Source organism: Purpureocillium takamizusanense, chromosome 1, assembly GCF_022605165.1.
Source record: "Purpureocillium takamizusanense chromosome 1, complete sequence".
In the NCBI taxonomy this organism is placed as follows: Eukaryota; Fungi; Ascomycota; class Sordariomycetes; order Hypocreales; family Ophiocordycipitaceae; genus Purpureocillium; species Purpureocillium takamizusanense.
The window spans coordinates 2,949,107-2,972,798 of record NC_063068.1 but is presented as its reverse complement, the minus strand read 5'-3'; the positions used below and the strand labels follow the sequence as shown (position 1 = coordinate 2,972,798).

Below are 23,692 nucleotides of genomic sequence, written 5' to 3'. Positions count from 1 at the left end.
TCATCATCGACATCTCCAGCAGGGTATAGCCAGGCACTGCTTCTAACATCCGTACCATACCTACCAACTAACCAATACACACGTACCACCGCTCGCTGGCAGACCCACCGTGCCCGCTGACGGGGGCCCTCCGGAGGGGGGGGGGAGGGCTTCATTCATTTGGGGTCCAATGTCGTTCGTCCTCGGCGGCATGCATGGGATGATGGATCCAATCCATGGCAGCCAAGCCCAGCACGCAGGCAGGCAAGCAAGCAAGCACCCGCAAAGCCGCAGACGATGGCGCCACCGACAAGGCAGTGCCCACCAACGGGCGACTCTGTCTCGCGCCTTTGTTGGTGATTGCAACGGCAATGCCTCTTCTCAGCCTGCGAGTAATCTCGAGTGCGTCAATCGACCGTCACCCTGCCGTCCCGTCATCCGAGAAAGCGGCCCCCCCCGCGGCTGGCGACGTTGGCTCCCGTGCGCGAGGGGCGGCGCATCCACATCTGCATACTTACGTTACTATCCGCATCCGCATCCGCATCCGCGTCGGCAAACCTGTGCGCCGTTCCCGCGACACGGCGACAGCTTGTTTTGGTCCTTGCTGCGTTGGGCATCCGGCGTCGGCAGCACCCGGCACCTCGTCTTGCCAGGTTGGTGAGGGTAGTACGTAGTATTATGCCTCGGTTCCTCGGTTCCCCCCTTTGGCCAACGGGCCCTGTGCACATATCCCAGGGTACGTATGAAAGACTAGATACAGTGGCATCAATCACCGCTTCGCGCAGAAGCCGATTACAAACCTCCTTGACATTGATGGCGTCCGTCCCCCCCCCCGCTCGGATCAAAGCAAAGCGCATCGTGTGTGTGTGTGCGCGCGCGCGTGTGTCACGCCAACGTGCCCGTGACTTTAACCTCACCACAACGTCGAGACACACGCAAATGGGTGTGCTGAGCAGTGCGTACGTGCCTCTCCCTGCTTGTCACCAATATTTGCTTGTCCATGTACTTCGTACGTACTCAATACGTTGTTGTTGGTGGGGGGGGATCTCTTCACAACATATAGAGACCTGCTACGCTCTCATGTTGTTGGCGCGCCGGCTCGAGATGCGCGAGACGCGAAGCCACGTTTGTCGCCCGCCAACCCTTTTCTCCACTGCACGTTTCCGTAGAGGCATGTAGGTATGTATGCATGCCCGGTGCTGCATGTGCTACCTACCTACCTAACCCACGTATCCAAGGTACCTACAGGTACGGTACGTACGTGCCCCCTTTTCGGACGACGGGGTGGTCAGACGGGGGGCACTGCATGCAGTATTTGTATTCACATCGCCGGAAACCCCTTTCCGCGGCATCCGACGTTTTCCTCCTACTTACCTTACCTACCTTGCCTACGCCAACCTGCGTACCAACCCCCAGCTACGTGCAGTATGTACGAAGTATGTATGTGTGTATGTACTTCCAAAGAGCGAAATGCTCCCCGGTTCGCACCCGTGCTTTTCATGTTCCATCTCGTGCGTCGCCTCCCCGCCCCATGTCAAGTCACACAAGCCCCGAGGATTGCTGGTAGCTCGCCCCTGCAGCATGTCGGTATGTAAGGCACGTATACTGTACTTCGTACGTCGTGGCGAGCGCCGCCGTGGTGTTGAGGAGCAGTAAGCGGCCACTGCGTCTTACAACCAAGTCTCGCCACAATTATTACCTCGGTACTTTGTGTTCGTACGTGATGCCGATATCCGAACAGTATTGCCCCCCCCCCTTTTGATCCTTCTTCTCGGTTGTGTTCAGTAGGTAGCCCCACAAACGCAAACATCTCAGTTCCCAGACTCCACACGGCTCCATGCCGCAACATCGTGCCCTTGAGACGTATAGTACGACAGGACGTGGTCAATGGAGAAAAGAGTTGGCTTTTTATTATCGCTTGCTTCTGGCACGCAAAAAGCAGTGCGAGAGCTACATATATATGAGATATATCCTGAGAAGGTGTCACGACTGTATATACCCCTCCCTTCTAGACGACATGGCGTCGCGCCAAGTTCCCCTCAACGCCGTAAAATGCAGCAAAAACTTGGACCGGTCCGCTGACGACCCCGGCTCTGGATATCATTCCCTCCCCGTCAACTCGCTCCGCCAACACGTAGCGTAGAATGCATGCCACATCACTCGAAAACTCGGTCCATCTACCTAGTCTTGGCCAGACTTTGGAGGTTGACTAGCTCCGCGTAGCGACCGTTCTTCTTCATCAGTTCCGAGTGCGTGCCCGCCTCCACGATACGACCTTGGTCAAACACGTAGATGATGTCCGCCTTCTGGATCGTACTCAGCCGATGGGCCACGGCAATCGTGGTGCGGCCCTTGGCAGCCTTGTCCAACGCCGCCTGCACCACGTGCTCCGACTCGGAGTCGAGTGCAGACGTCGCCTCATCAAGCAGGAGGATCTTGGGATCGCGAATCAGGGCACGGGCAATGGCGATGCGCTGCTTTTGACCACCAGAGAGCAGAGCGCCCTTGCTGCCCACGACTGTGTTGAAGCCCTCGGGCAGCGACACGATGAAGTCGTAGATGTTGGCCTCGCGGCACACAAACTCAATGTCTGCGTCCGACACGTCTTCTCTTGGCGTCCCGAGAAGGATGTTTTCCCGGATGCTGCCCTGGTACAGCGTCGGTTCCTGACTGACGAGGGCAATGTGCGAGCGGTAGTCGTTGATGTTCAGTGTGCTGACTTCCTTGCTATCAATGAAGACGCCGCCAGCCAGAGGGTCGTAGAATCGCTCCAAAAGTGCAATCGTGGTGCTCTTGCCGCAGCCAGACGCTCCAACGAGGGCAACGTACTGGCCAGGGCGAATGGACAGGTTCAGTCCACGCAGCACGGGCTGCTCGGGCCGCGTGGGGTAGCGGAAGTGCACGTCGCGGAATTCCACGTGGCCCTCGACGCTCGGGAGGCGGTCACCCTCGTTTGACCACGAGTCAATAGTCGGCTGGCGGTCAAAAAGCGTCTTCAGCTCCTGGGCTGCATGGTGTGCCTTGCCCATGTCAGGCGCGAAGGAGAAGATTGTACCGGCAGATTGTGCACCGAAGATGATGGCCATGAAGCACAGGAAGAACTGGAACAAGTTATACTCGCCCTTTCCAATCAGTGTGCCTCCGTACCAGAAGCCCAGGGCGAAGCATAGGAAGATGAAGGACTGCGACGCGGCGTAGAGAGCGCTGGACTTGAGAACCGAAATGAGACTGCGGCGTTGCTGCTCGGCAAGGGCGTTGTGGTACATGCGCAGCACGTCCTGCTCGCGTGTGAGTGCGGCGACGGTGCGCATGGCGGAGATGGCCTCGGAGGCGAACGTGGCCGACGAGGCATAGGCGGCCTTGGAGCGACGCTGGAAATGAGCCAGCATCCAGAATCGGAAGAAGCCGCAGCCCAGCAAAACCGGGATGGTGGAAATGCAGACGAGGGAGAGCTTCCACCCGATGGAGATGGACACAACCATGGCAGCGATTAGAGTGGTCATCATCATGAGCAGGGTACCCAGGGTCACGCCGGACAGACCTGCAACATGAGTCGTCTCGGTCGATAAGAACGACGTCAGCGCGCCGGCCGTGTTCTCGTCCTGGTCGAAAAAGGCAACGTCCTGGCGCAGCATGGCCCTGAACGCGCGGTCGCGGACGCGGTGAACGAGGCGCTCAGAACATTTCGCAAAGGCAATACCCTGTGATGAGAAAGCGATGAATTGCACAAAGGCGAGCATGAGGAACATGGCGCTCCAGAAGTCAGAGTCCTTCTTGACCTGGTGGCTGTTGGCGGGTGTGATGGGCACAGAAAGGGTGGTGATCTGCTTGGCGAAAAAGACTTAACAAACTATTAGCACCTTTGCCAGGGTCGATAGAAGGAGACTTCTTACCTGCTGAAGTAGGGTTACCGCCGCCGCAAATCGCAGAAAAGACGAGACCGATGATCATCAGCTTCCACTCCGGGCGATTGAAAGACATGATCAGCTTCATCAGCGTCCAGAGCCCATGCTTCTGTGTCTCCTCGGTCTTGCGCTTCTGTAAAGCAATGCTGGATGCCGACTTTTGTGTCGACGTGCGCCGGAGCTTGGCAGCGATATTGTCGTCGGGGTCTGCAACGTACTCGCCTTCTTTCGACATCTTGCGGACGAGTTCCTCTTCCTTCTGGTTGATCCGTTCTTCTTCTTCCGTGGTCAAAGTGTCAGTGGCAGCGGCGATGTTCTGCGCAGACACAAGGTTGTAGTATGCGCCCTTCAATTCCAGAAGCTGATCGTGGGTGCCCTGCTCAACGATTCGGCCGGCGGACATGACGACAATATTGTGCGCATCCCTAATGGTGGACAGGCGATGAGCGATAGTAATGGTGGTGCGACCGGCAGCGGCGGTCTCCAGAGCAGCCTGGACGACACCCTCAGACTTGGTATCGAGCGCAGAGGTTGCCTCGTCGAGGAGAAGGATCTTGGGGTCAGAGACAATAGCACGGGCAATAGCGATGCGTTGCTTCTGGCCACCGGACAGAAGGAAACCACGTTCACCGACGTTGGTCTCATAACCTTCGGGCAGAGAGGAGACAAAGTCGTGCGCGTTGGCCTTTACGGCCGCCTCGATGACGAGCTCACGCTGCTTCTCCTCGTTCTCATTTTCATACTTTGTTCCGATTAAGCCGTGCCGAATGTTGTTGAAGATGGTCGTGCCGAACAGGGTGGGCTCCTGGCTGACCAGTGCCATCTGCTGCCGAAGCCACTTGAGGTTGAGCTTGCTAATGTCGTGGTCGTCGAGATAGACGGTACCGCCGACGGGGTCGTAAAATCGTTCAACAAGTCCGACGATAGTGCTCTTGCCGCATCCAGATGCGCCAACAAGAGCAGTCGTCTTGCCAGCGGGGATTTCAAGGCTCACACCATCCATGACGACGACCTCCGGGCGGGAGGGGTAGATGTGCTTGATGTTGGACAGGCGGATGTTTCCCTGAAGATTCTCAATCTTGTCGCCGAGGTCATCGCTGGGGTCCAATGGGGACTGGCGGTCAATGGTATTGAAGATCTTGGCGGCGGCAGCGATGGCAGTTGTGAACGCCTGTGCGTTAGGGGCGACGTTTCCGAGCTGGAACGCACCAATCATGACGGACATCATGATGATGAGAACCTTGGACAGCGGAATAATGCCCTCAACGAGATACTTGCTGCCCTGCCAAAAGGCCAGGCCGTAGTTGAGGAAGAGAATCAACATCATACCGGCCACCATGACGGCCAGGGCGCTCTTGAGACGCCAGCCATAGTGCTCTGCCTTGGTAAGGTGCTTGTCGTACTGCTTGGCCAAACGGTCCTGAGTGCCGAAGGCGACGGCGTTGCGGATGGAGCTGACGACCTCATCGGCAAGGCTGCCACCCTGAGCGTAGGCCTCGAGCGAAGCCTTGTTGTTCTTGAGCATGTACCTCGAACCAATGCCGACATTGAGCATGAGGGCAAAAACGGTAGAAGAGAGAATGAGCGTGAGCTTCCAGTAACTAACAAAGCCAATGATGAAGGCCGTGACAAAGGTGGCCAGGGCGGCAAGAGTCAGCGAGACCTTTTCCGAGATGCCATCTTGGATGAGGTTGGTGTCAGCGGTGATGCGAGTGGTAACCTCGCCGGCGCCAAGCTTGTCGAAAAAGCCAATGTTCTGACGCATGCAACTCTCGAGGTAGTGTTCGCGGATCTTGGCGCTGATGTGCTCGCCCGTGTAGATGAAGCCGACGGTGCAGATGTAGGTGACGACGAACTCGCCAATGGCAAGGTAGACGAAATAGAGGACAAACTTGCTCATCTCATCGACAAAATCGTCGTAAGACATGTTGCCGCCGGAGTAGAAGTAATTTTGGAAGACATTCTGGAGATTGCCAAAGATGACAGTCATGAGGGGGAGCGCGGCGCCCGAGGCAATGGCGCAAACGACGGAGACGGCAATGATGATGAGGTCGTTGCGGGACGCATATCGATAGAGCACGCCGACGCCCTTGGCCAGCTCGGGCGTGAAGATCTGCCTCTTGAGGACCTCGGCCTCGTGCGCGGGCAGATGGGCGTAGAGCTGGTCGATGTCGTCGGCCTTGGGGGGCGGCGCGGCGACCTTGGAGTCGGCTTTGGAGAGGTCGAGCTTCTCGTTGGGCGGCGTGCTCCGGTCCTTGTCTTTGGCGCTTCCATCGTCGGATGAATAGCCACCGCGGCTTGATGTGCGACCCGAGGGGGCAACCGCGCCGCCGGTATGGCTGTTCCCCGGGGGCGACGCCTTTTCGACGTCGGGTTCCGCAGCCATTGTGGGTGGCTAAGCGAGACCGGTTCGTCCCTTTCGAGTGCCGTGCCTTGGATGCTAGAGCGACGCGGTTACGGTTACCATGCAGCAGGCTGTTGGTCGCGGGCAGAGCGCCTGCCAGCAGCGCAGGGAAAGAGTGGGTGGGCGAGGTGTTGCCACCAGGCGACGTGACGGTATACTGCACGACGGCAGGAGCGACACAGCAGTCGAAGTAGAAGGGTCAACTTCGTACCGGTATCACGATGAAGTCTTGGCCCGACAAAAACGGAAAGATAGAGAAGGGGGGGGGGCATGGGCAAACAGCGGCCGCTACGATGATTAAGTACGAGGAGGCTTCAGTTAGGCTGTCCTTTTGGCGTTCCTTGCTCGACTCCGAAATCCGTTTCTCGAACGCCAGCGAGGCGACACGCCCCCAACCGCCCGCCGATGATGAAAGGCGGGTACGACGCAACGCACTGGATGGGAAAGACCCGAGCTAACAGAGCCCCGGCCGGTATGACTCTGGCCCAGGCTCGGACTGGACTGTGCTGACAGCACCGGCGCCCGCACCCGCCGCCGCAAGGGAAAGAAAAAAAAAATCAACAGACGGAGTGCTGCACACAGCAGCCGTGCACTTGACTTCGGCCGCCGGCAAGGGGCGTGGGCCAGCGTGCAACCTCGCAGGACAAGCACGGAGCCGCCCCCCATGCAAGACATCGCCCCTTCCGTGACAAGCACCGCACCACACCCAGGTCCGCCGTTCCCAGCTGCCCTCCCAGGCCTGGCCACGCCGCCACCAACCAACCTGCCCGCCGGAGTGCTAGCGCGCTCAGCCCGTCATCAGCTGTGTACCAGCTAACGCTGGCACTAGCAGTGCTAGGTAATCCCTCCTCCCCGTGGAACGAGAGCGAAACGGGCCCAGAGCCAGGATAATTTCGTGTTTTGGGGGGTCTTCCGCCGCCAGGGGGCGATGGGTACGGGGCCGCCGCATCCCGCGACGGGCCCGGACGGAGACCAGATGCACCCCGATGGAAGGACGCGCAGCCCGGGTACGGCACGGCGATGCAGACGTCGACTCGATGACTGCCTGACGGGAGGGGGGCGGTGACTGCACTGTCTGTCTGGCCGCCTGGTGACTGATTGCATGACAGGCACGTTCGGAGCGACAGCCGAAGCGGTGCAGGACACCCTCGTCGTGCGATGCAGTCGCCGGGCCGGCCTGTTCACCACTCATCAGTGCCGTGGGATGATGCGTCCATTGTCGTTTCCATCGCATTCGTGTCACGCTTGACTCACACCTTCTCCTCCTCGCCGCGACGCCGCATCCGTCCACCCGATGAGTATCGGTGTGGTTTTTTCCCTTCCTCTTCCCTTATATATTATATTATGCATGGCACATCCGTTGTTTGGTCTGCCGTCACGACAACGTGTCGAGCGTCAGACTACCTACTTAGTATTAGACGGCTCTGCCTGGCCCGCCGTGCGGCAAACGACACCGAGATGGACTTGGGGGATCCCTGCGGCGGCCTGCGGGGAGTACCACGACAGGCGCTCGCCGTTGTTGAAATACGAATATCAGCATCGGAGGCCCCAGTGGACCTGTCTGTCACCACGACATTCACAGCCCAATGGGCGCCTGGTTTGCAGGCGGGGAACGAAGGTCTCGGGGTCTTGCAGTTGTCCGAGTCCGCCCAACGCCCCCACCCTCTGGCCCTGCCTGACAGATGGCGAGTTTGAGGTGGTGGGGTGGAGAATTACGCCAGTCGGGCTGCGCCTGTCATGCTGGCGGAGGCGTTCCCCGACACGGCGCAGCTGCCGCTGTTTTGTTACTAATTCAACGAGCGAGCGCGTTTGGCGGACAGGCCACCCTTTGGGTATCATGGAACTTGATATTTTGTGATGACTGGTGCAAGACTCGTGTGCAGTGTCAGCCGCGTGGCTTCCATCGACCCGCCGTCGAGGGTCTCGTGAAGCGCGAACAGCGATGAGATCGAGGGAAAGAAAAAAAAACAGAGTCCGACCCTCGACTCTTGACATCAGAAAGGATCTTGCCGAGAGGCCTTGGAGCCACACGATGTAGTCTGTATGCGACGTTGAGACGGTGAATGCGTCTGTGGGCCGCATTCGCTTCGTAGGTGAAACATCCGTCTACCGGCCAGTCGCAGCGCTGCCACGAATGCGCGTTGCCGGCCAACCGACACTGGCGGCAATGCTATCGTTGCCTGAGGGTTCATTCTGGATCTTTACCGCTTCCACTTGCAATCGTTCATATACTTGGTACGGGTGGCTTTGAAGTTTCACGCGCGACGTCGCTTACCCCGGCCAGGCAGTAAACAGGGGTGGGTGGTGCGTGTCATTCCACGCCCACCAGGAGATAACGGGCTGTCAAAACCACTGGCCCCATCTTCCGGGGTTAATAACACTCGAGGATTAGTGCAGTACAATGGGCGAGATTGAGTGCCGCATGGGTGCAGTGCACTAAATACTTGCCGCGTAGCGGGCAGCTAGGCAGTACTACAAAGTACGCCAGCAAATGTCATGTCGGGCTGTCGGGTCACCGAATCCCCAAACCCGTTCGCCCAAAGTGGAATACAACGAGAGCGCCACACCCGTGTGCCAAGAATGGGCTTGGTACGACGGTAAGAAACAATACCATTATACTGTATACTGTCCAGCTTGACGTATCACTGTTGATGAGCGTACGACGTGCGTACTTGGAGGTTGTTACTCTGCCTTTGATAATTCATGAACAACAAGACCTGGCGATGGTCGAAACCGTCCTGTGATTGTCAGTCGACTTGGGCTTAAGTTTCTCATTCGTGAGCGAGATTGTGCCTGCGCGCAGCGGCAGCCGCCACCGCCTGCACTGTACAGCGCCCGCAGCATCAATGGACGCACAATCCCACAGCCGCTGGCTGGCCTGGCCCCAAGAAACTCTGAATACGGACAGGCTGACCGAATTTGTTCGCTGCGCACATCGTGGAAAACACCACGCTCGCGACGCAGCACACCGAGTTCGCCGGCGGGCGGGTACTCGATCCGCTTCGCTCGCCCCTCATTGAGGTGTCGTGGCTGCCTCGTGCGCAACGAGCGCGCAGGGGGCAGAGGGGGGCCCCAGAGCCAACAGAACATGCTCGACAACCCGCGGGGCAGTTTCGGCCATTCCACGTTTCTTTTCGCAGCAATAATGCATACTACGTACCCCGTACGAAGTGAAAAGACGAACAAAAGGGCGGGCCGGCGCCACAGTGGAGGCGCGCGCCACAATTACGCCACAGCTGCTGCTGCAACGCAGGCAAACACGCGTCAGCCACGTTGCCGGATTGGTTCACCACCACCTCGGACTTTCTGGCGTCATTCGACAACGAGGACTGACGGGGCCCTTTCTCTTTCAGCCTTGCTTGCCACGGGGGGCCCGACGTCACATCACTCTGGACATGTGTCCTCTACTCAACGTGTGAGCTGCACAGCACAGCACTTCATTGAACTCATTTGTTTATTTTGCCTGTTGAGATCCTGCATGCCTCATTGATAGCTGCCGAGGGAGTTCTGGTTATGAAAGCTCCACGCTGTTGAGGTTCAAACAGAGCCAACCGACGCCTTCGTGGTTCATGCTCGAAAAGCCGTGACCCCGACACGGAAAGCAACTGCAAGACCTTCGACGACGATATAACACACGCAGGCATCCCGCCACGCAAGCCCGCCTCAGCCATACAACCAAATCACCAGTCCTCACCACAACATCGGACCGCAATCATGGTGCACAGCAACGGGCTCGTCGCCGCCCTCACCCTCGCCCTCCCACTCTTCTCCGTTTCCCCGGGCGCCGCCGCCGCCGGCGGCCGGCCCAAGAACGCCATCCGCCTCTCCGACGTGCAGACGCTGACGCTGCGCGGCCACGGCGCCAAAACCACCCACCGCCGCGTGCCCGCCGCGCCACAGCTCAAGTGCGTCTCGCGCCCGGACATATGTCGCCTCTTCGAGCCCGACGTCATGCGCTGCACCAACCAGGGCTCCTCGTACGGCGGCGAGGACGTTGAGTGGAGCTGCGTCGCCTCCCTCCCCGAGGACCTCGAGCTCGGCGCCACGGAGGTCGTCTGCGAGGGCTACGACAGCGCCGACGACCCTTACGTCCTCAGGGGCAGCTGCGGCGTCGAGTACACCATGCTGCTCACCGCCAAGGGCGAACAGAGGTACCCGGACGTCGCCAACCCCCGCGGCCGCATCTTCAGCGACGGTCAGGGCGGTACTGACCTAAGCGCCTGGCTTTTCGCCGTCGTCTTCGTCGCTGTTCTTGGGTGGATCGTGTACTCGGCCTGCTACGGCGGCAACGGCAACGGCAACGGTCAACAACGCGGCCGGAGGGTTGGCGGGCCACGTTGGGGCGGTGGTGGAGGCGGCGGCGGCGGCGGCGGCGGAGGCTGGAATCCCGGCTGGGGCCCGGGCGGCGATGACCCTCCTCCGCCCTATCCTGGCTCCAAGCCCTCTTCTTCGCGGCAGCAGGGTTGGACGCCGGGGTTCTGGAGCGGTCTGGCTGGCGGCGCCGCTGCTGGGTACATGGCTGGGAACAGGAATCGCAACAGCGGCGGTTTGCGGGACTACGGTAACAACAGCGGTTGGGGCGTCGGTTCCAGCTCGAGACCCTCGCCGGCGTCGTCGTCGTCAAGCTCTGGGGGGAACTCCTCCCGTCACGAGAGCACAGGCTTCGGTTCCACTCGTCGCAGATAAGAGGAAATTGAAAGCTTCGACGAGAAATCAGGTCGAAATCAGCCGAGTGAATTCCAGCGTTGACTATGGCTCGCCCTTCGCTAGCTGCTCACGTCTGACAAGGTCGAATTCGAGTATCCAACCCAAAACGCCGCTCGCCTGACGCCCCTCTTTCATGACGCAGAATGATGCCTTCGTAACATGTACACGTTGACGGTCACTTCCTCCCGTCCCAAACTCTCCTAAAAGTACAAAATGTCCAAACAATGTCTGACATAGGAGCCCGGAGTTCATGACCATCCGAGAAGCACTCCTCTCGACGTAACCGGCCTCTGACAGCTTTGATGTGCGACATAGGGAACCCAGCCAAAGCGCTGTATCGAACGAATGAGGCTCGCTCGTCCAAACGTCGCCAAACGCCAGATCCCTCAATAGCCAAGCAGTAACATGAGGCATGTCGTCAATCGGGAGAGCAATCAGTGATGCACGGGCATCACGTCCATTTTATCGAAGGCTCGCGAGCAGGTGGGACACTTGCGCATCCGGTTGCTAATCCGATCTTCGACGCACTTGTTGCAGAAGAGGTGTCCGCACGTCTTAAGCGCCGTGTTTTTAAAGTTGTTGCGACAGATTGAACACAGAGCAAATGTCTACAGTACTCATCGTCAGCGTTGATCTCTCCTCGGTGGGAGATTGTAGGATGGGAACTTACCCGAAGCATCTCTTCCTCCTCTGACGAGTTGCTTAGTGCTTTGCTTCGCCAATTGTCTCGGTCCTTCTGCGCGTGCTCGATGCGCACTTTGAGCTTCTCAACCTCAGCTTCCTGCATCGTGTTGCGTTCCCTGACAACGGCAGATGCGGCGTCGCGAGATTTGACTAGATTGCCCAGCTCTTCAATCTGCCGAGAGAGCGAGTCTGCCCGCCGCACCGCCTCTTGAGTGGACGTCTCGAGCTTCTTGTTCTCGACAGCCAACGCGCCATTGGTCTGCTTGAGGTCCGATAACTGCTTCTCCAGGTTGCCGAGCAGGGTCCTATTCTGCGTTTCCAGCCCCTTCAGCTGAGCAATGATCTCGGAGCTTTTGCTGTTCTGATGCCTCAACGATCTTATCTCGTTGTTCCGGGTATCGGCGTCTTTCCGCGCAGCAAAATACTTTTGATCCGCTTTGCTCTTCTCCGCAATCAGAAGCGCCACCTTCTCCTCAAGAGCCGCAAAGTCCAAGACCTTCTTCTGAGCCAGGTCCTTCATCTTCTTATACGCCTTCTCGATGGATGGCAGTTCCTGGTTGATGGACTGGAAGTCTTGCTGCAGTTTCTTGTACTTTTGTCGCAGCTCCTCCTCGGCCAGCTCCTGGCTGTCGTCTGGAGACGTCATCTCCTCGTCCTCAGATGGCTTAAGTCGCGAGATCTCTGACTCGAGTGCCGCGATCCGATCGTCTTTGGCGCCAACCAGATCCTTGATATGATCCATTGATGACTTCTCCTGTTCCATGCTCGCTTTCCGCTGGGTGTTTTCGGCTAGAATTTCGTCTCGAGCAGAGCGCACGCGGGCCAGATCTTGGTCGCGGGAAATGATGTCCGCCTCTAGGTCCTGCGTAATCTGGGTCGCGTCGGCCTCCAGTTGGTTCTTGAACGTGGTTCGCTCAGCCTGCAGCTTCTCTGCTTCTTCCCGCAACTGCCTATTCGTCGCTTCCAGATTATTGATCCGCTTGATGAGGTCTTCGTTCTGGCCCTTGAATGTCTTGAAAACGTCTGACCGCACAAGGTCTTCGTCCGTCCATTGTTCCCGCCGAGCCCTGAGAGTCGAATTCTCGTCTTGTAAGGACTTGATCTCAGCCAGAACCGCATCAAGCTGCTCTTTTTGCTTCGCCGCTGCCGCCGTTGCCTCCTCATACTTCATTAACAGCTCGTCGACGTTACCATTTGTTTCAGTGGTTTCCACGCCGCCATCGCTAGATGCGGCAGGTGGTCGTGTGGCGTTGGCGAATGCCTTCTGCTCCAGTTTTTGAACCTGTGCGCTCTTGGCACGATCGAGCTTCTTTTCTGCCTTGAAGTACCTCAATGTTGCCGCATTCAGCTGCTCCGTGAGTTGCTCCTTCTCGGCGTTCAACCGATCAAGTTTGAGCATGTACTCCTTCTGGGCGGCCAACAGCCCTGTGAGCCTCTTCTCCAGCGTCGCAGCGTCAGGAGCGAGTTGCCCACGATGAGCGGCGATGCGTCCGAGGAGCGTTTCCGCCTTCGTTCTGATAGTGTTTGCCTTTTCCTGCACATGGTTCTGAAACTCGTGAAGGTCCTTGAAATTGACGCCGCTGAGGTATGGTGGTTCTGCGGAGCAAGGGTCAGCAATTTGGGCATCGCCAGGACGAAACGCGTACTTACCATTTGTTGCTGCTGGAGTCGGAAGGTTCTTGTCTGCGAGGCCCTCCAGCTCTTCCATCAACTGTTTCAGGTCAGTCAGCAGGCCCCCAACGACGGCGGGTCATGGCTTCGCTCACCTGCCGCCACCAGGCATCAACAATTCTGAGGTGATCATCGTGATGAACGCATCGTTTGTGGAGCTCCTCCAGTCGAGACTCCGCGGTAGCTGCCTTGCGACTATATTCCTGCATTTGACGATATATTGCCCCTCTGGTGTACGCCTGGTGTCGCACGTCAGCATCCGCCTAAGCCTATAAAACGGCCGGCCGCGAGAAGTACGCGATTGAATGATGGTTACGAAGCGTGCAACAGGGTACGTGAACGGGTGAGACGGGTTCTGGGGGCCGCAGATTGCTGTCGCGAGGCAACGAGCATCATCACTGGCTTGGTGAGCATCAACATCTCAAGCGGCGGCGCCCCGGGGAGGCCGGAAACCCGTGTTGACAGAGAAAATGTGTGACTCGGTGGAGAAACTATGGCAGAGCGGCGGGCGCGGTCGCTCCGCCGTTGCAGCGCGACAAAACGCAGGCAAACAAGGGCGGGATGAGCACGTACCTCGATCCAGCCCTCTTCCTTCATCTCGGACGGGTCATCCTTGGTCTTGGAGCCGTTGACTGCCACTCTCTTGCTAGGAGGGGCGAGATCATCGGCGGCGCCGATGGCAGGTCTCTTCCTGTCCTCCATCTTGGAAAGCGTGGACGGACGAGGCGAGGCGGCTGGTGACGTTGCAACAGGCATGAGAGGGCGCGTCCAGTAGAACCTCAGACGCGATGCAAGGGGCAGCTCAGGGCGAAGGGCTCGGCTACGAAAGGGCCTTGTAGCCGCGTTTCGATTCGAGGCCGGTCGCGCAGGCTGTCAGCCAGCGAAACGCGCGGAATTGCGTGGGTGTGATGATGATGGGGGGAGGAGAAGAGGCGTTCGTTTCCCAGGAGTTGAAATTTCGAAGTTGACTCGCGAATCAAGAGGCACGGGCGCAGCGCCAAAGAGGCCTAGGCTCACGCTATTCCCCATTGGGTAATCCCTTATCGATTTGTGCAACGACTGGCGCGGCTAATCCTCGCTTGGTGGGGCAGACTCAGACTCGACCAGCGGCCGACTTGCTGCAGGTGATTCAACTTTCTCTCCTACCACTTGCGCCCCAGCCGTTGCTTACGTTGAAGAGTATTGCTCCTCTACGTCGCATCACAGCCTTCGCCCTCCTCCCACGATGCCCCCCGGGTGACCCAGATACGCTCTTCGCTCATATACTTTTCTCCCGCCAACATGAGTTCGATGTTCAAGAAGAAAGGCGGGCCCGCCTTCAAGCCCAAGATCCCCTCCGCGCGGCCCCGTGTCCCGTCTTTGTCCGCGCAAAAGCCCACTGAGAGACGGCCTTCTATTGATACAGCGATCGAATCCTTGCCCAACGAAACCCCCGAGGTCGTCGAAACGACCTCGTCGCTGCCGCCCCCCAAGCCACACACATCCTCCGAAGAACAGAAACGGCCCTCAAAAAGTGACAGAGAGTCGGCCAAAACTTCCCAAGAAGCAGGTGTCGCTACGAAAGCGCTATCACAGTCACATGAGAGGCCTCAACGAGAACCACCGGCGGAGACGACGCAGGATAGGCAAGAACAGGCCGGCGCGCCAACAGACAAGACGCCATTAGAAGTGGAACATCCATTGCCCTCTATCGAGACAGGACGTGGCACGGTCGATCAAACACCTATACCTACATCTAAGTCCAAATTTGACACCCTTCAAAGGGTATCCGCAGACCCCTCTCTGGAACCACAAAGCGTGCTGCCCGCTGTCACAACCACTTCTGCTGCGACGTTGGATGTTGAAGGCCGTGCGCGACAGGATCGGTCTGAGCCCGCGCCACCGCCGAAACCTGCTACAAAAGCGGCGCCAAAGGGGAGGACTCCAGCCGTCGCGACACAGGAGCCGGACGGCGACGAGACCGAAAGCGCGAGACCGAAGAAGCGTCAACGTAAAGCTTCACAACAAAGCGGGGACTCGGCACCGTCCAAACCCAGGAAGCGCCAGGCCAGCTCTTCTACAGGAGACGGCTCGGAGGCGAAGCCCAGACCGAGGAGAGCCCGCTCTCTCACTCCAGAAGATGCGGAAAGCCAGCTGGTGGACTTACAGCAGCTCAAAATGGCGGACTTGACCAAGGACCTGCGCATTGGCAAAAAGTTCAGCCGACACGACGAATTAAGAGAGCGCGAGCGACAGGCCCGTATCAAGGTCAAACTGGGCAAGGATAGTGAACAGGCAGACGGGGAGGGGTCAGCATCAGCATCCCCACTACCCGATGGACGGACGAAGAAGAGCGCCACGCCGGGTGGCTCCTCGACTCCGGCACCAACCTCGGGCCCTCAGTTCCGCATCGTCGACGGGCAGATTGTTGTCGACCAAAGCTCTTTGGTCATGGACCGACATGCACGCGCGGCTGCGGCGCAGGCAGGAGAGGACATGGAGACGATTGAAGAGAACGACTTCACTCGATTGATTACTAGCAGTTCATTCATGAACACGTCGAAGCTCAGGGGCCCCAACATTTGGACAGACCAGGAGACCGAGCTGTTCTACCGCGGGCTACGGATGTTCGGCACCGAATTCGAGATGATATCCAAGATGTTCCCGGGCAAGCAGCGGCGCCACGTCAAGCTCAAGTTCAACCGCGAGGAGCGCCACAACCCCAAACGCATCGACGCGGCGCTCATTGGCGAGAAGACGATCAAAATGGACATTGCCGAGTACAAGGCCTTCACGGGCGCCGAGTACGAATCTGTTGAGACCATCGAGGCGGAGCAGCGCAAGATCCAGGAAGGGTATGAAGCGGAGCGGCAGCGCATCGCCGACGAGCAGGAGGAAATCATGCGCAAGAAGAAGGAGGAGCTGTTTGCGGACGAGGACGGCGACGAGGTGGCCGGCAAGAAGAGGAAGGGCAAGAAGAAAGGGAAGCAGGCCGTCCGATACGGGCTGAATGGCGAGCCCATCGCTCAAGACGCCTAGGCGGTGATGGCTGCACCTTGAGATGAAGGAATGGACCAACAATATATACCCAGCGGGAAAGCGATATAGGTGGGACTGGAGGATGTGACTTTTCCCACAGGTGTGCAGATTAGGCACAAGCAATACACGTCAAACCACACATGATTGCAACATGGCGATTATAGCAGCACGAGACGGGACAAGACGTTGGGCACGGTCGCAGAGTGAAACTGATATCAGCACTACTACTGTCCTGCGGCAGACAACTTCGGGGCCCGGACCAGCGCTTGACTGCCAATCCGCGCAGTCGACTATGTGATGACACCCCTACACATCGGGGAGTGCAGCCCTTCCTGGTCAACGACCAGTCTGCGGGCGGCGGACGCACGTTATCCGACTTTCCTCGCTCCGATCCCAACGACTGGTATTCCGGCTCGTCCTTCATATTTGCTTATCGTATAGGCATCGTCTGCGCTGGCAGGTAACGCCAAACCCACAGCACCCCTATCCTAGACCATTCCATACCAGCTCCCTTAGTTGGTGGGCGGCTCATCGTCCTCCGGCTGGTCAAAAAGAAAGTTGGCGGCCAGTTCCTCGTTCTTGTCGCAGGCAAAGTAGGCCTGGATTGCCTGGTCGCGGTCAAAGCCGAGCCGACATAACTAATGGGTGTTAGCACAAATAGAGCTACCGAGGACCGAGACGCGTCAACTCACCCGCTCAATCGCATCACGCTCTTCCTCTGTGACCGAGACAGCCTGCGCGCCAGGAGGCAGGGGAACGTCGTCCTCCGCATCCTCACCCAGCAGCTGCAGGAATTGGTCCGGATTGGACGCAATCAGCTGGGCCAGCTGGGGGTTTCCGGCGCCGAGCTGTTGCAGAATAGGCTCGAGCATCTGCGGCTGCTGTTGGACAACCTGGCGCAGCTGCTGAAACTGTGCATTGTGCCTGAGGAAATCCAAGTTACCAAGATCTCCACCCTGATTTGCTGTGGCGGCGGCGGCGGCGGCAGCTGCCGCCGCAGAGTTGCCTCCGCTACCTCGGGTTGCACCACCGCCGCCCTGTTGGGCCGCCAGATCGAACAGGTTGACACTTCCGTCGTCATCGTGACCGCCGTGGGCAGGTGCGGTCTGCGCAGGTGCATCGCCAGCAGTGGGAGCGGCAGCGCGCCGCTGCTGCTGCTCTTGCTGGATATTATCGGGAATTCCCTGAACAAGTGGTCAGATACACATCACCTTGACGTTCCAAAGCATTCTCAGGCCACTCACGTTCAGCAGATACTCCACAGCACGGTCGGGGTTGTTGAAGGCAGCGCGCATAGCCGCCTCGATCTGGCTTCTCTCGAATCCCATCGCCTCCATGCTCGCGATGGCCTCCGCACGCTCTGCACCCATAGCCAGGCCAGAGGAATCGCCGCCGCTGGCAGGGGGGCTATCGTGAACGACAGCGCGTATTGGGGGAGGCGTGGCCATATAAGCAGGTCTCGTGGAAGAGGACTGGGCGGGAGTTACGGGGGCCGCTTCAGAGGACTCGGCGGCGACAGGAGCGGGAGCAGCGGCGGGGGCTGGAGGGGCAGGCTTCTCCTTGGGCTGGAGAGCTCGTTAGCAACAGAAATATGAGGTCTTGCCAGGATAACAACGCACCTTGTTCACCATGCACACCACAAAGCCCTTCTCCTCGATGTTGTAGGACTGAACGGTCTCCTCATCCTTCAAGATTTTGCCTGTGAGCGTGTCAGCACCAACATACGCCTCTCCGACAGCGGATGGCTCCTTGAGGCACCGCGCGGGGTGACGCAGCTTACCGGAGTAGATGAGCTTCTGGTGCTTTGGGTCCCAGCCCTTCTCTTGCGAGATCTTTTCCTTGACGGCAGAGACCTGTTTCGTTTCGTAAGCGTCAAGCTCCCCAAGGCGCGCGGGGCGAAGCAGTGGCGAGCTCAAGGAGCCAGGATGCATCGTGCGCACAGACAAGCAGAGCAGTTTTTTGCGGAAGGGCGTAAGCGTACCAGATCGGAGGGCTCGACCTCGAGGGTGAACTTTTGCTGCTTCAAGTCCTACACAAGCCGCGGCAGTTAGCCCAAGCCCGACCACCTAGCGACAAAGGCATGGATGGCGTAATGTGGTGTGGCGGCACGCGCCCCAGCAGCACGTTTGGGGGCCTGGCAACTTACTCTGAAGGTGACCTTCATGGCGGATCGAGATTCGTGCAGCTGGACGGCTGCGATGCGAGCAACGAGTGGGCGGTGGGCGCTCTGGATGTGTCGGATCCGAGAGGTGGATGGGGGGGGGAGGTTGTTGAAGGAAGCGAAGGCGCAAAGATGACGGAGGCAAAATGCTGGCGTCGATGTCGAGGCTGGATGGTCGTCGTTGTCAGGCTCTTGGGTGGGGTCGAGCACAACCCACGTCCACGTCGGGCGGTTGGAGAGGGACGGGAACCTCCAGCGCCAGCGCCTCCAGCGGGCGGGCGCGTCGACTCGACAGCCCAGGCGGTGGGTATGGTGGGTTATCAGTACCTCATTGGATTCATCACCACTGTCACTGCCTGGGCTGGCTGGGACCCACTAGAGCGCCAGCCATCCAGCCTACTAGGGTAGGTGGGCGCCTGAGGCGATGGAGGCACGACTTCAAGCAAGTACTAAGGTACCTTGGTACAAGTTGGTAACGTTAGTCCTTTGTGCCAACCTGACGCAGCGACCTCTATCCATTGCCTCATAACATGTACGTGCTGTACTAACCTCTAGTACAGCTAAAGTGACGGGGCCAGGAGAGCCCTGAGGCCACCAGCTGGGCTTTCATCATCGTCATCGTCAACGGCTTCAAGCAGCCATTCACAGGTCTGCTCACCCTCCCGTCGCCATCTGGTGCGTACTGGGTAGGTAGGGTTGCCTGCATCAACCTCCTCGAGTTCGGCCCAACAAAGAAAGGGGGCGCTGCTGCCGGCTCTCGTGCTGCATCTGCACCTACACCTGTCGGGTCCACTACGTACCTACCAACTACCAAGCAGTATGCGTTACACAGCCCTTCCTTCATCTCAGCGTCGTACAGCAAGACCTACCCAAGACACTTTATCTACAAGCACCTCACAGCTCACATGGCAAGTCACATGGCGTCATACAAAGCTCCCTCGACGTTCCAACTTCCAACAATGGCGCCCAGCATCCAATCCAACCCTCCCTCATCTCGTCACCAGCCGCACGTCACACCACACCTACAGCGATCGTGTCGAGTGCGATATTCATGAAAAGCGCCTTGCGGCGTTGCTTGTCTTCTCCATATACGAAGTACAGGTCGGATATACAGCACATCGGCGCCAGACCAGGCTGCCCGTCTCCCATGTACATACAGCCAGGTTAGTAGTATCCCATCTCCGCTCGTCTGCGCGCACACAAGAGCCTCACACCTCCTCCAGCCCTTACTTTTGTTCCGTCCTATTCCGTCTCCATAACAAAATAAATCGTAACGCATCGTCGTCATCACAAATCAGTCGCTGGTCATGCTCCGCAGTCATACAGTCCTCCCCCTTTGTTGTTGAATTTCGCCGCATCCGCCTTGCGTCACCTTTCGGCCTCGCCGCCGCCGGCCGTCACCGGCAGGCTCGCTTGCATGCCAGGGTTCAACAGCCACTCCGGAACTGGAGGCGTCATCTTTCTTCCAGGGTTGGCCGCTTCGACTTCCTCGGGCAATGCGCTTTGTCTCCCCAACCTGGCGTTCTCGAGGCTTGTCTGGCGACTCAACGGGCTGCGGCCCGTCTGCAGGCTGCTGCTGCGCATGCGCTTCAGCGACTGCCTGCTCTCTCTCCGAGTAATCACCTGCCCTGCCTGAGGTGCCGCCACGACTGAGGTCCCAGGCATGGCCAGGGGCGGGGGCGTGGGCGAGTCGGACCGGAAAAGTGGGTGGATGTGCAATTCGCTCGAGTCACTGTTGCGTGCTTCTTCCATCTGCGAAAGAGTTGAGGCGCTGTAGCTTCTGCTTCGGCGCAGAGTCGGGGGCGGCTCCAAAGGTGCCTCCTGGCCGTCCAGCATGTAGGCCGCCGTCGGACTAGCAGGGATCGTCTCAAGGCCGCCAGGCGCCTTGATCGTTGGAGACGACATCTCCAACACGACTTGGCGATTGTGTGTGTCCACCGAGGACGTGTCCCAGGAGTCGAAGGAGTTGTCGGCGCTGCGCCTACGGGGGGCCGACTCCGGTGATGCCAGGCGGCTCTTCTCTCTCAAAGACAGCAGCCTCTTGGTCGACGAGCTGGGGCGGATGGCATGAGAGACGGTTGACCGAATGGTACCTCTCGTCGACTTAGTCGCCGTGGATGGTGATGAGCTTTTGCGCTCAACGTAAACCTCGTCCGGCGCCTGCTTGGTGCCGGTTGGACTAGTTTGGCTATACCGAATGCCTTTGACCCTGGTGTTGGGGTTCCTGTGGCTTTCTGCGTCTGCATCCGACGAGCTCCCGGACAGGGGTCCTCTAGACGAGACGAAATGCACGACCAGGAACGACAACTGAGAGATGATTGCAAGTGCCAGGATCACACCGGAGCCAGCCAACATGCTGCTCTCCCATGCTGCAAGTTCTGCATTGGCGGCATCCCCAGCAGCCGAGTTGCTAAGGGAAGCCAGAGACGCGGCTGATGCGGCGGCGCCTAGGGTACAGGAGCCAACTTGGCTGGCGAGGGCAATGATGAGACGTCGACCGGAAAGAGTCTTGTTCGGCCAGAAGAGTCGAGATACCCCTAACCATACAAGTACAGCCAGAACGACGAATTCGAACGTGGCGGCTACCGCTGCCGCTCTCTTTGGTATGGGCCTCTGTTCGTGGTCGAGGCGAACGCTAACGGCGATTTGGAGACCAACGCCAATGATGGTAAGCAGCACCGCCAAGGTGCCGCTCAAGATGAAAAGACTGTTGTTGCGAGCCATGGCTGGGCCAAAGGCCTGTCGGCAGACAAAGCTATGCGACGAGGCTATGCGCCGAAGGCCAAAACCGTCGAGTGCAACCAGCAGTAAATGGTGCAACGGTGAGATGGCTGCGAGAAACGATGACGGGGACCTTGCAGGAGGATCCGAACGACTGTGTAGAAGGGTTTTTCCGCAATACTGACAACAACCGATCGAGTAAGTATATGAGTCAATTGTTATTTCCTAAGTTGTGGATTTGGCTGTTGCCCAAGTGGGGGCCGTTGTTTATTGTTTTCGTTGCGGCTGGCGATGGCGGGACTGACGGTGAGCTCCGCGGATATTGGGCGGGCGGTGTGGGCTCGATCACGAGGCAAGAAGTGGTAATAACGTAACGACAGAAGGCGAGCGAGCGCAACGAGAAAGCGAGCGACGAGAGGTGAGTATGGCGTTGAGAGGCCGGACGGGTTGCGAAGGACGGACGCTTGGGCACGCCGGGAGTTTGCGAGGTGGTGCGCTTTAGTACGTACCAAGGCACCTCTCTCGCACTCACTGACACGCACAAGCACACACACACACACACAGCCAGAGAGACAGACAGAGAGAAAGGCTGCCTCTGTCTTGTTTGTGTCCTCGAGGCTGGTCTGGTCGTCGGGGAGTTTGGGGGAAGGGGGGCTTGTGAGGATGGGTCCTTGTCTGGATCAACTTGTGGGGGAGGGTTGGGAGGAGTGTTTCAAACGAGGGTGCGCTTCAGGGCAAAGAGGAGGGCGCAGGGTTCAGCAACTGACTGCATTCGTGTGTTCGTGCAGCATGGCGCTGGGCACGAGCCTTGAGGTTGCCTTGTCCGCTTCCCCTCGGCGGTGGAATGCATCAGAGATTGACAACACCCACGGTCTACGGGAAGGAGTCGCTTGTGCCGTGCCCGTGGGGGAGCCGGGCATTATGAGCATGGCACGCGAGAGAGGGAGGGGGAAACCTGCCTGTGTCATCTCTTTTCCCTCTTGCTCCCGGTAGGCTCTTTTGCACGCGTCGCGACGCACGTAATCTATCGACACAAGAAAGAAAGAAAGTTGGGGCTACGCTTGTCTGGACGCGTCGGGGCCGTCGAATGAGCGGCTGCCAGGCCCTACGGCGACAAGGAAGTTGCGGCGTGGTTGCGGCAGCCGGGCGAGTCGATGGTGCTTCCCAGGAGTGCCGTGATCCTTGTGCCTGGCTCAAGACGGCCGTAGTGCGCCGAGCAGGAGGGTCAGCGGCGACATTTGTTGGTGCGCCGGGCACCTTGGCGGAGAGCGGGGAGGAAACCGGTGCACGAGAGAGACGGGGCTGCATTGAATCTGGGACCAGGGCAGGGTTCCGCACGGCTTCATGGCCTCCACCAGCCCGGCAGGGGAGGAGGGTGTGGAAGGAAGACGTAGTGGTGTCCCGATCCTGGTTGCCGTCGAGGTTGCGCGTCGTGGCATCATGCTGCCGGTGCTGAGGCTGAATGATGCTGCAGGACGAAAAAAGGCCGCGGTGCTCATGGGCGCCGATGGGATTGAGGACATCCATAATGCACCGTGCTGCAAGCAGTTTGTACGCCGCAGGTACGCCACACTCGCATCGCCATTGAGCTGACGAGATGAGGGGATCGCACATTACGCCATCGCGCCCCAGCTGGCGCAGGATTTTTCTTCCGTGATGGAGCGTTGTTGGTGGGAACACGCCGCCACAGAGGGGCAATGTTTGCCATGATTTGTTTGGGAGGGGTCCTCCAGGTTGATGCCGCATCACATAATGGAAAGAAGTGCCGGCAACGAAAAAAACACACACCGCCGAGGCGAGTCAACAAGGGAACCCAAACCTCGATACCTCGACGAAGAGTGTTTCCCCCAGGCGCCCCAGACCACGTTGCCGGGCATACGCCTCCCTTGGCTCGGAGCGGCATTCCGGAGACAGCACATGACGTTGCATATAGATTTCGGAGCCGGTGTTTACAGGTAAACAAGCCGCTTGGGTAAGACTGGTTTTACCTGCATGGATTCGACTGTCCCGTTCCTACCGCGCATGAACGACTAGTTGTGTGTGGCCTCTGTCGTATCGCCGCCGAGGCACGGTGCCGGAAGCGCACTTGCAAGAGCTCGACATAGTAACTTCGTTGGTGTGAAAAAGCGCTGACTGACTCGCACTGGCTGCCAAAGGTCGCAAAGAGCCCCTGGTGTTCAGGATTTCGCAGGGCTATGAGAAAGCGTACCCCGTGAAGAGCACCGAGCGCCAACACCAGGCGACCCTTGTCGTGCAGGCATGTCGCTGCTGTCAGTCAGGCTTCGTGCACAAAACGGTCCAGCGAACCGCGGGTCCGATTCGCTGGCACGGCGGTGCTATTCTTGGTCTGCAGCAAAGATGCAGCTAGATGCAGGGGTGGTGGGGGAACCACGCACAACGAGCAACGGGCAACTTTGTATGCACGTACTGTATGCCGGTGCC

General features: G+C 58.6%; 6 protein-coding genes across 7 annotated transcripts; 2 read left to right on the top strand and 4 right to left on the bottom strand.

The window, feature by feature from the left end:
• Window positions 1-1,878: 1,878 nt before the first annotated feature.
• Window positions 1,879-6,892, bottom strand: MDR1 (GTPase-activating protein). Its single transcript, XM_047981834.1, has 2 exons — window positions 3,873-6,892; window positions 1,879-3,820 (listed from the first exon to the last, which is right to left on the bottom strand). The coding sequence occupies exons 1-2, from the start codon at window positions 6,268-6,270 to the stop codon at window positions 2,157-2,159; spliced, it is 4,062 nt and encodes a 1,353-aa protein (XP_047837795.1). The 5' UTR covers window positions 6,271-6,892; the 3' UTR covers window positions 1,879-2,156.
• A 2,685-nt stretch (window positions 6,893-9,577) lies between these two features.
• JDV02_000953 (uncharacterized protein) lies at window positions 9,578-11,874 on the top strand. The gene has a single exon (XM_047981833.1). The coding sequence runs from the start codon at window positions 10,003-10,005 to the stop codon at window positions 10,972-10,974; it is 972 nt and encodes a 323-aa protein (XP_047837794.1). The 5' UTR covers window positions 9,578-10,002; the 3' UTR covers window positions 10,975-11,874.
• Window positions 10,527-14,300, bottom strand: BRE1 (RING-type E3 ubiquitin transferase). 2 transcript variants are annotated; one of them, XM_047981832.1, is made up of 5 exons: window positions 13,924-14,300; window positions 13,446-13,748; window positions 13,330-13,390; window positions 11,666-13,275; window positions 10,527-11,603 (listed from the first exon to the last, which is right to left on the bottom strand). In XM_047981832.1, the coding sequence occupies exons 2-5, from the start codon at window positions 13,557-13,559 to the stop codon at window positions 11,430-11,432; spliced, it is 1,959 nt and encodes a 652-aa protein (XP_047837793.1). In that variant the 5' UTR covers window positions 13,560-13,748; window positions 13,924-14,300; the 3' UTR covers window positions 10,527-11,429. The 2 variants fall into 2 exon arrangements, with proteins under 2 accessions (XP_047837793.1, XP_047837792.1); XM_047981831.1 differs by having other exon boundaries at window positions 13,446-13,589.
• A 195-nt stretch (window positions 14,301-14,495) lies between these two features.
• On the top strand, window positions 14,496-16,670 carry JDV02_000951 (uncharacterized protein). Its single transcript, XM_047981830.1, has one exon. The coding sequence runs from the start codon at window positions 14,632-14,634 to the stop codon at window positions 16,366-16,368; it is 1,737 nt and encodes a 578-aa protein (XP_047837791.1). The 5' UTR covers window positions 14,496-14,631; the 3' UTR covers window positions 16,369-16,670.
• On the bottom strand, window positions 16,558-18,803 carry RAD23 (UV excision repair protein rad23). Its single transcript, XM_047981829.1, has 7 exons — window positions 18,515-18,803; window positions 18,350-18,397; window positions 18,149-18,221; window positions 17,988-18,067; window positions 17,613-17,933; window positions 17,061-17,552; window positions 16,558-17,006 (listed from the first exon to the last, which is right to left on the bottom strand). The coding sequence occupies exons 1-7, from the start codon at window positions 18,530-18,532 to the stop codon at window positions 16,881-16,883; spliced, it is 1,158 nt and encodes a 385-aa protein (XP_047837790.1). The 5' UTR covers window positions 18,533-18,803; the 3' UTR covers window positions 16,558-16,880.
• A 751-nt stretch (window positions 18,804-19,554) lies between these two features.
• Window positions 19,555-22,860, bottom strand: JDV02_000949 (uncharacterized protein). The gene has a single exon (XM_047981828.1). The coding sequence runs from the start codon at window positions 21,251-21,253 to the stop codon at window positions 19,898-19,900; it is 1,356 nt and encodes a 451-aa protein (XP_047837789.1). The 5' UTR covers window positions 21,254-22,860; the 3' UTR covers window positions 19,555-19,897.
• Window positions 22,861-23,692: the final 832 nt, after the last annotated feature.

Bases quoted from the DNA above. Each gene is read 5' to 3' on its own strand.
- JDV02_000951 (XM_047981830.1), top strand. From the start codon at position 14,632: ATGAGTTCGATGTTCAAGAAGAAAGGCGGGCCCGCCTTCAAGCCCAAG.
- RAD23 (XM_047981829.1), bottom strand. The intron at 17,934-17,987 runs GTGCGTTGTTAT...CGAGCTCTCCAG, and splicing joins TGGTGTGCATGGTGAACAAG to CCCAAGGAGAAGCCTGCCCC. The intron at 17,553-17,612 runs GTGAGTGGCCTG...CCACTTGTTCAG, and splicing joins CTGTGGAGTATCTGCTGAAC to GGAATTCCCGATAATATCCA.
- JDV02_000953 (XM_047981833.1), top strand. From the start codon at position 10,003: ATGGTGCACAGCAACGGGCTCGTCGCCGCCCTCACCCTCGCCCTCCCA.
- JDV02_000949 (XM_047981828.1), bottom strand. From the start codon at position 21,253: ATGGCTCGCAACAACAGTCTTTTCATCTTGAGCGGCACCTTGGCGGTG.
- BRE1 (XM_047981831.1), bottom strand. From the start codon at position 14,106: ATGCCTGTTGCAACGTCACCAGCCGCCTCGCCTCGTCCGTCCACGCTT. The intron at 13,391-13,445 runs GTGAGCGAAGCC...GACCTGAAACAG, and splicing joins TTGATGCCTGGTGGCGGCAG to TTGATGGAAGAGCTGGAGGG. The intron at 11,604-11,665 runs GTAAGTTCCCAT...TGAGTACTGTAG, and splicing joins AGGAGGAAGAGATGCTTCGG to ACATTTGCTCTGTGTTCAAT.
- MDR1 (XM_047981834.1), bottom strand. From the start codon at position 6,270: ATGGCTGCGGAACCCGACGTCGAAAAGGCGTCGCCCCCGGGGAACAGC. The intron at 3,821-3,872 runs GTAAGAAGTCTC...TAGTTTGTTAAG, and splicing joins CGGTAACCCTACTTCAGCAG to TCTTTTTCGCCAAGCAGATC.